The sequence below is a fragment of the Diaphorina citri genome, unplaced genomic scaffold (assembly GCF_000475195.1).
Source record: "Diaphorina citri unplaced genomic scaffold, Diaci psyllid genome assembly version 1.1 scaffold209, whole genome shotgun sequence".
NCBI lineage: Eukaryota > Metazoa > Arthropoda > Insecta > Hemiptera > Psyllidae > Diaphorina > Diaphorina citri.
In genome coordinates this window covers 105,766-115,911 of record NW_007377646.1, presented here as the reverse complement: position 1 = coordinate 115,911, position 10,146 = coordinate 105,766, and the positions used below count along the sequence as shown (strand labels likewise).

The window sequence follows — 10,146 nt, the reverse complement described above, 5'->3', positions numbered from 1 at the left end:
AGAAGAAGGAGAAGAAGACGAAGAAGAAGAAGAAGAAGAAGAAGAAGAAGAAGAAGAAGAAGAAGAATTGGAAGAAGGAGGAAACGAAAAAAAAAGCTGACCCACAAGAAAAAAGAGAAAAAGAAGAAGAAGAAGGAGAGGAAGAAAAAGAAAGGACGAAAACTAGGAAGGCAATGAATAAAAAGAAAAAGAAGAAGAATTGAAAGAACGAGGAATCGAAGAAAAAGGCTAACCCACAACCCACAAGAAGACTAGAACAAAAAGAAGAAGACGGTAGCGAACAAAAAGACAAGGAAGAAGAACAATAGGAAGACAGAGACGAAGAAGGCAGGAAGACAATGATGAAGGAGAAGAAGAAAGACAACGAAGAAGAAGGAAACGAAAGAAGAAGAGAAAGAAAAACAAAGAACAAGAAAGAGAAGAAGAAGGTGACGAAAAAAAAGAGGAAGAAAAACAAAGAACAGGTCAGAGAAGAAGGAAGAAAAACAAGGACCTTTTTCAGGCGTTTGACCCTTTTCGGTTTTTTCCATCAACATTGTTTATACAAGGTCCAACTTATACTGTCTTCAGGCGTTAAGTGCAACGAAAACACAATGTAGTCTTGTTTCCTTCGGGGTTTACAAATTCCTGCATAACAAATTCATGTCGTTCCTGAAAGTGGTATACCTCAAGGAACTGCTTTTTCGCCCCTTTTCTTTCAACTTCAACATTTCTGAACTACTGACCTTTTCTGACAGATTTTTTTCCTTTTTTCGCATCAGGGTTTTCCCCGGAATGTGTCCTACTTCTCTGTTCTATTTCGGGAAGATAAGATCTCTGCAGGTACAATTCCCTCAAAATCCTCTTAAAGCTAGCCTAGTTAGTTGGTAGCGCGTTCACCCCACACCCCTAGCAAAAAGTATCAAAAGAGAAAGGAATAGAGGACTGTGTTTCGACTTACTCGAGTAATTGGAAAATTAAAGCTTACCATTCAAATTTCAAAAGCCAGCGGCGATAGCACGTTAATAGCACGAAAATTTGGGAGTTGGTAGTATTGTTTTTGGAACTTTTTAATATCAAAATGGAGTCAAATAGAAAACCAATGCCAGCCTAGGTAGCTTGAAAGGTAGCCCGTCTGCCTTGTAAGCGCTAGGTCGCGGGTTCGATTCCCGCCCGGGGCGGATTTTATCCTGAATGGATAAAGTTCGATCTGGGAACAGCTGGCTTTCTCCTCTCTTGTCTTCCTCTCTTCGACCTCAGTACTTAGCTCACACTATCAAATTCTGTTTAAAACTTTATTTTATTGAAACATATTTTAATTTTATCGCAAGTTATTTTATTTCAGCAGCGGTTCTCAAATCAGTCTCTCTCTCTCTCTCTCTCTCTCTCTCTTTCTTACTATTTCTTTTTTTATCTCTCTCATACTCTACTCTTTTCTGCCATACACCGCCCCAGGTCTCTAGCCATGTTTAATTGGCTCGTCCTGAACCGCAGTCAACCTTTGTGAGGACTTGTGCTTATTCTTTTCTTTTTATTGTATTTCAGCAGCGGTTCTCAAATTAGTTTGGTGGAGGAGTCCAACCTGACCCCTGTCTACAAGGTGGACATATTTTATTTCTGTGCAATTTATTTTAAATTTTATTCTATTGCAATTGCAATTTATTGTTCATGAAATAAATTTTATTTTCAGCAGCGGTTCCCAAATCAGTCTCGTGGAGGAGTCTAACTTGACCCCTGTCTACAAGGTGGGCATGATTGGGGCCTCCGGGGTGGGCAAAACCTCGCTCATCACAAAATTCTCCACCAGTGAGAAAACCTGCCTGTATGATGCTTCGCTCGGTAAGTGGGGTGCACTCAGCCTCGTGAAGACAAGTGAGTAGCTACTTTAATCGAGTAGCGGTATTACCAGTGTAAAAAGATGATTGAAAAATGGAAATTGATTGTAAAGGAGGTACTTAGTAGTGTTGTGATATCCACAAAAGTTGTGAAAAAAGCTCTGCTTTACCATAAAGAATTTGAGATGCATCGCCATGATGATCGCCAACATCCGAAGAGGATCGGCACCTTAAGAGGATCGGCACCTTAAGAGGATCGGCACCTGAAGAGGATCGGCACCTTAAGAAGAAGAATGCAAGGAGGTCCGTTCCCTCCTTGAGCTCTTTTTCGTTAAAACGGCTTCTCCAATGCGGGATGTTGTTGAGAATCAATGGAGCATCTTAACTCCATTGGAGTTAAGCATTTTAACTCCACTGATTCTCAACAACTCTATCTAAACTCATTTGTTTACCAAGAATTTGGAGTTAAGCATCTTAACTCCATTGATTCTCAACAACTCTATCTAAACTCATTTGTTTACCAAGAATTTGGAGTTAAGCATCTTAACTCCATTGATTCTCAACAACTCTATCTAAACTCATTTGTTTACCAAGAATTTGGAGTTAAGCATCTTGACTCCATTGATTCTCAACAACTCTATCTAAACTCATTTGTTTACCAAGAATTTGGAGTTAAGCATCTTAACTCCATTGATTCTCAACAACATTCCGCATTGGAGAAGCCGTTTTAACGAAAAAGATGCTTAACTTTTAAGTTTTAAGATGCTTAACTCCATACACAAAAAGCCCACTCAGAGGCTCAGGCAAAAAGCCCCAAAGGACGGGTTTAGCTTATATACGAATCTGTTAAGAATGAGCCCTAAAACGAATTATGTTGATTGTTGATATCACCATTATTTATTAAGATACATGAGTTTTTGTAAAGGTGCGTCCAAACATAGTCGACCGGCCATCGATCGACAAGGTAAATCTACATAATATATTATGTTGTCGAGGCAGTGTGCACTTCAGGCAGTCGGCCGAGCGACTATATGTGGACACACCTTAATAACTTAATATCCTCCCAATACTTTTAAAATGGAAATCGAAAACAATAAGGTGTGTCCACACATAGTCGACGGCGCGGGGGCATTCCGCATTGGAGAAGCCGTTTTAACGAAAAAGATGCTTAACTTTTAAGTTTTAAGATGCTTAACTCCATACACAAAAAGCCCACTTAGAGGCTTAGGCAAAAAGCCCTAAAGGACGGGTTTAGCTTATATACGAATCTGTTAAGAATGAGCCCTAAAACGAATTATGTTGATTGTTGATACCTATGTAGGTACCTACATATGTAGGTACCTGCCTATGTAGGTACCTATCTACCTACCTATGTAGGTACCTACCTATAGTAATAATAGTGCTTATAGACTGCTCGCATAGGACTGAAAAATCCCTTTACTCCAGCAGTAGGCTACTACTATTATTGTGGTCAAATTCTCAAATTATATTGATAAAATTCCATACCTCGGCTAGGATTGAACCCACGCCCTCCTGTTTACCAGGCGAGCGCCTCGACCACTATACCACCGAGGCAGGCTGTATTGCCATTTTTCCTGATTTCTCCACCATTGTTGTGGAGTCACAGCTCAGGATACGGTGTGTCTTGTACGCTGTCCTGTACGCTCAACCTGATGAAAACCTTCCCGATCTTCTATAAAATTCCATACCTCGGCTGGGATTGAACCCACGCCCTCCTGTCTACCAGGCGAGCGCCTTGACCACTACACCACCGAGGTAGGTATGATATTTCCATTATTTATTAAGATAAATGAGTTTTTGTAAAGGTGCGTCCAAACATAGTCGACCGGCCATCGATCGACAAGGTAAATCTACATTATATATTATGTTGTCGAGGCCGTGTGCACTTCAGGCAGTCGGCCGAGCGACTATATGTGGACACACCTTAATATCCTCCCAATACTTTTAAAATGGAAATCGAAAACAATAAGGTGTGTCCACACATAGTCGACGGCGCTGGGATCGATCGATGTGAATTTATTGTGAATCGATGGTCGGTCGACTATGTGTGGACACGCCTTCAAAGCTTTTTACTCAAAACTCGATATTCGTTATTGAGCCTTTTTTGAACAAACCCGTTCAATTATTTGTACAAACTGCAGAGTTATGGGCAATTTGGGGGCAGTGAAAATGAAAACATTGTGGTGCTCAAAGAATTTGTTTGTTTATTTTTGTACTTATGGCCATTATCCAATGTGCCAAAACTAAGCTGGAGAGCCACTGAGGGAGACTTAAAGGAAAAGGGATAAAGAAGGGAAGATTTTGCCGCCCCTCAGAACCTTCCCACCGCCCAAAAGTGGCCGATATCGCCCCGGTTGCGCATCATTGTTTTAGTGTAAAAAATACATTCTATAAATTGCCAAAGACATAAAACCATGTTTAGATTGCGGGAGTAAAGGAACTTTCGAGTCCTATTCGGGCAGGATAAACAAGATTCTATTCTATGTATTTCATTAAAATCATTAATGAATAAACAATAAAACCCCTCCCCAACCGTGAAGAGTGAAAGTTGCTGGTATTCTTTTCAAGATTAATCTCCACGAAGTCACGTCCGAATCCATCAGCATGTTGTGGGTAAAGAGACTATTCGGGCAGGATGAACAAGGTCTTTTCCAAGTCTTGTACTTTGTTGAAGAAAAAAACGCCTCGCAGAAAAAAATAGTCAGCTCGATTTCTTGATTTTCAGCGAGGGTCGATAATATGGTCAGGGCTATGGTTGAGGTCTGTTAAGGCAGCTTCTATTCATTAGCATGGTTTGTTTATTTTCTCTTGGGTCGGGACTAGACTAGGGTCGATGATCGGGGGGCTCCGTTGTCGACTCTTACTTGGAGTCCTTTGGTCCTCAAATTCAACATTGGCACAACGAGCATAGCATTGGAGTATACAAATCAAAATCGGAAGGCGGTTTCGGTGTAATTTAACAACATCTTGGGAACGGTATAAGCTAAAGACTTGAAATTTGGTATGTAGTTTACAAATGTGACAAGGTTGCAACTCAAAACGTTTGGTTGAGATAGGTGCTGCGCTTGGTCGTATTTTGACCGCTTTTAGACAGATTTCGATCGATTTTGGCGGTTTTCAGCTATAGCGACAAAACGGTTAGAGATATTGTAAAAGTTAGGGTAAAAGAACACTCAAAAGAGCATCATTCAGTAGGATAAGGAAAGTCGTGTGATATTCACACCAGATTTTTTTTAATTCCTTTATAAGCTTAACCCGAACTTTAGTGCTGCTTGCCCCTACCCCTAAGCCTCAGGTGGACAGATTTCGACCGTTTTTTGGCGGTTTTCAGCTATAGCGGCAAAACGGTTAGAGATATTGTAAAAGTTAGGGTAAAAGAACACTAAAATAAGCATCATTCAATAGGATAAGGAAAGTCGTGTGATGTTCACACCAGATTTTTTTTTAAATTCCTTTATAAGCTTAACCCGAACTTTGGTGCTGCTTGCCCCTACCTACCCCTAAGCCTCAGAGTGGCCTCTTTGTGTACGAAAACAACCGCCCATTAAAAAGAGGGAATCTAAGTTTGCATGGACGAACCTATGGCCTATGGTAATAATAAGAAAATAGAAAAGAACGTAATTCTCCTGAAAATTTACTATAAAATTTATATTGGATACAATCATACAAAGTTTAAATTTCTATCAACTTTCTTTTCGTTCACTTTCTTTGGAAAAGCCCTCGCCTTTCTGTTCCTTTTAACAGCTTCTCTCGCCTCATAGTCTTCTTCGCTTTTCGATCTCTTCAGCCTTATTGGTTTACGAAGAGATCTTTCTTTTCGTTCACTTTCTTTGGAAAAGCCCTCGCCTTTCTGTTCCTTTTAACAGCTTCTCTCGCCTCATAGTCTTCTTCGCTTTTGGATCTCTTCAGCCTTATTGGTTTACGAAGAGACCCCACTTCGAGAGTTTCACCTTCTGGTCTCTCAACGGTTCCTAATTCGAGCGTCTTTTCTTCCGGATCTTGCGTTGGTTTTTTCGACAATTCTCTTTTCTTTCTCTTCTTCATCTGTTCGTATTCCTCCACGTAGTTCATCAGTTCCTTAACGTATTCTTTTCTTCCATTACTTCTTTTCAGACGTAACATTGGCGTGTTCCTTTTAGACCGAGCGTCTTTTCTTCCGGATCTTGCGTTGGTTTTTTCGACAATTCTCTTTTCTTTCTCTTCTTCATCTGTTCGTATTCCTCCACGTAATTCATCAGTTCCTTAACGTATTCTTTTCTTCCATTACTTCTTTTCAGACGTAACATTGGCGTGTTCCTTTTAGAGCGAAGCTTCTCTACAATCTGATGAAGGGAATCGTTCGTACCAATTTGAATGGGTTGGTAATTGTAACTCTTGTTGAACTTGTTGATTTCATCAACTAATTTGTTGATGCGTTTGATTTCCTGTTTTATTTTGTTGTTTAGCAGTGTCTCGGCGACAACTTTGTCATTTAGGGAACTATCCAGGAGCAGATTTTCATCCTGTTCTTCTACAACTTCGTTATTTCCTGTATCTTGGATATTGGTTGGCTTCGACTCCATATCTTTTATAACATCGGCTACATTCTTCTGACCAAATCCATCTTTTTCCTCACTGCCAGCTCTTTCATTGGCCTGAGTGACAATGTTCATTTCCACAGTACTAACGTCTATTTTGTCTAGTTCATTTTTCCGATGAATGAGAGGTTTCATTGTGCTCAGCTCTTCCAATTCATCACACGAGTTGGCATTTTTGTCAACTTCGTTTGGGACCTCTTCAACATTTGTACGTAAATTGGAGATTTTCTCACTAATTTCTTTTTTGATTTCATTTCCCTGTTCCTTGCCATTCTCAACTACTTCATTTTTGATTTCATTGTCCAAATCCTTTTCACCTTTGCCTATAATACTTCCGTTTTTCTTTTCGATCATCTCCTTGACAAACAGTTGGATCACACTTCGGAGAGTGTTGTAATATGCGTCCTTTTTCAAGTCAGCCAAGATTCTCCATGGAGGAAACAAATGGAGGAAATTGTGTTGTCTAGAAATGATGTACATTAAAGAAGCTGTAGATATAAAAAATTCCAATATCCTTAATGGACAGCTCAATCCTGCATTTAGTTCCCCTCTTATGGACCTAAAGTTCTGGTACCAGGATGAAGATATGGATGCTTGATGAAGTGATGTTTGATCATTATCCTCTTCTATATTTACTTTTATTATTAGTATTAGTACCTACCTTTATTTTCGGTTTATTATTAGTACCTATTATTAGTTTATTTACTATCACATGATCTACCAGTGTTTGTTGTTTTTTTTTTTTTTTTTTTTTTTTTTTCCTCCTTTTTCGCCTCGACTTTTACTTAATGGACGAGCATTATTGTTAGGATAATTTAACTAATTTAATTTTATTTTCAAGTATTGACTCTCCCTTTTCCAATTCCTATTAAGGCATTTGCATACATCCAATGTTATCTATTTTAGTACGTCTGAAGATGTGGTGAGGAAGTTCTTGTTTCTTGTGTTATATTTTATTAATGTTACTTTCAAGTACTATACGTAAATAAGTTTAATCTTATTTTATAATAATCAATTTCTCAGCTGTATGTATAATGTCGGAAATATTTCTAGGGGGTAAGGAATAGAGAAAGTAGCGGTATATCAGTGAGAGGGTTGTGTTGATATGAAACAATGTCACACTTGATGTATTGTATTATCCATCTATTAATTACCCTTTGGATCCTTTAGATTTTGTGATGTGTTGGTTCATACGGGTGTTCTATTCCAGATGAATCTTCCCAAAGTCACGTCAGAATCTATCAGTATAGAAATTACAAAGTCATAAACACTCGTACGTGGGACGAATCGAGGGAGTGAAAAGTTGAACAAAAGTTGAAAACTTCCATAATTAAAGGAATAATATAATCTCTTAACTGAAGGATTTAGAGAGTCACGGGAATTGAAGTTCTTCGTCGAGGGTGCGAGAGAGAGGGGGTTAATTAAATGATTTATTCAAAAATTAGGGTGTCCAAGGGTATGAGAGGAGTAATCAAATGATTTAGGTATTCAAAAATTAGGATGTCCATTTGTCCAAGCGACCTTCGTGGAGTAGGTAGTACACCGCAAGTCCCGGATGCGATTCCCAGGGGAGTCGAAGTTTTTACTTTCTTTATCCTATAGGAAAGAAAGTAATGGTTCATTTTACCAATATAATTTGATATTACCTACGATATACGGATTATATTTGGTGCAGACCGACTTCTGTCGACAGTAGTGTGGCCGCGCTACTGGAATTTTAACGCACTTAGGTCGAATTTTAACACCGTGGATTGTCTCAGGATTAAGTTCAATCCAAGGTTGACCGGGCTATAAAGGATGGGGAAATCCTCGTTTCATCTCAATTCCGAGTTGGTATTAAACCTTCACTGATCTTTCTGTCGATGTGTGGAGGCACCCTCAAAGAGACAACTATATCTAGCATTAGTTTTAACAGTTGTACAGTGACGTCAAACCTCTGTTAAAGAGTTAGTTGGATTGCAAAGCGTATTGGACTGTTCTCTCCCACTCTCGCTATCCCTTTCTCTCTTTCCCTCTATTTTCCTTTCATAATCTCTTTCTTTCGTGCTCTCTCTCTCTCTCTCTACTTCCTACTTCTCTTTCTTCCTCTCCCCTCTCCCTCACTCTCATTGCTTCGTTAGGTACATCTGGAAATATTTATTTTAATTTTTAATCGCTCAGACAGGCTGGCAATCGAGTAATGTGTAGGTACGTAGCACAGAGAGAGAGAGAGAGAGAGAGAGAGAGAGAGAGAGAGAGAGAGAGAGAGAGAGAGAGAGAGCGAACAGAGTTATACACGTTTAGATACCTATTTGAGAATTTTTCAAGATCAGCAATTTTTGCTATTAAATTAAAAATAGAACTTTTAATACTTATCAACAATTTGGCCATTGAAAATGGAAGCAATTAGGAAACCAAAGACGGGGCATTTTGAAGAATACAAATTTAAAAGATATACATTTTTTTTTTTATTTACAAAAACATCATACACATACAATATATAATGAAAATGCTCGTTCTTCTTCTGTACTGAAATTCTATTGAATGTTGAAAAGTAAAACCCCGTATTCCAATTCAATCTAAAACCCATCGTGTCAAACTTTGACGAATTGAATATTGAATGACAAATCAGGATTCGGATTTACAAAGAGCGTTCGACAATCAAACGCATCAAATAAAAACACAGAAACGGTTGTTGAGTGTTTACGTTCAAAATCAATACGAAATGTTATCAAAAAGTTTTCCTCCTTTTAAAGGTGTCTCCACACGAGTCTTTGTGTCGAAATGAATGAAGTGTGGCCCAGGGGTGCGTTATTGACCCTTTTTCCCGTTCTCTAAAGCTCAGTAAACAAAAGCAACATTTTAATTGTTTCTCAACAATTCAGCAATGTAACTTTTTACTTTCTATTACTACAGTATAGCGAGCTATACTGGTGATGAAAGTATTGCAATCGGTCCAATTTTTTTTTTCTTTTTGCAACAATCTAGTAAATTTTCTCCACTCCAGACCTATTTCTGTAACTTTTTTCTGGCTTTCAGTATGTAATATTATGTAGATTTTATCTTGAAAGTTGCTCAATTTTTGAAATGTTTGTTTAGCAACATTTTTTTTTTTTTTTTAAAGAGATTTGACAGAGGGAACTGTAACTGCTATGGTCTTATCGTCCCGAAATCGAAGAGAGAAGGAAGACAGGATAGGAGAAAGCCAGCCGTTCCGAGAACGAACATTATCCCAACAGGATAAAATCCGCCCCGGGCGGGAATCGAACCCGCGGCCTAGCGCTTACAAGGCAGACGCACTACCAACTAAGCTAACTAAGATCGGATATAACTGTTTTTTTTTTTGGAAAAAAAGGGTTGAGGAGGATGAGGAATTAGTCGTGCTCTAAAATTTCAAAAATAGCGGAGCCTTATCGAAAAGTTATCTTCACAAATGCATGGACCCTCAGTACGTATCTAACTTTTTATTTAGACCTTTCCGAACACCTATTTCCATCTTTGTCTTTGTGTGACTGGTAGAATGCAATTCAGGTACACTTTAGTAGCCGTCTTTCCACATCAGTTATCACAAGGGGGTATAATAACATCCATTAAAGCAAGTCCCTCTCGGTGTGGATGATGAAGTGAGTGCAAACATGCACTGCACTGACCATCACACAAAGATGGAGTTACCTTGTCACTTTAAGAACAGTTCGAATCATGAGAGTTGTGCTTAGTAAACAAAGGGTTGTCAAAGTTTTTAACACGACGGTCGG

General features: G+C 38.8%; 1 protein-coding gene across 1 annotated transcript; it reads right to left on the bottom strand.

Moving 5' to 3' along the window:
- Positions 1-5,624: 5,624 nt before the first annotated feature.
- Positions 5,625-6,892, bottom strand: LOC113466080 (uncharacterized protein PFB0765w-like). Its single transcript, XM_026821188.1, has 2 exons — positions 6,132-6,892; positions 5,625-5,967 (listed from the first exon to the last, which is right to left on the bottom strand). Exons 1-2 carry the CDS (start codon positions 6,890-6,892, stop codon positions 5,625-5,627), a joined length of 1,104 nt encoding a protein of 367 aa, XP_026676989.1.
- Positions 6,893-10,146: the final 3,254 nt, after the last annotated feature.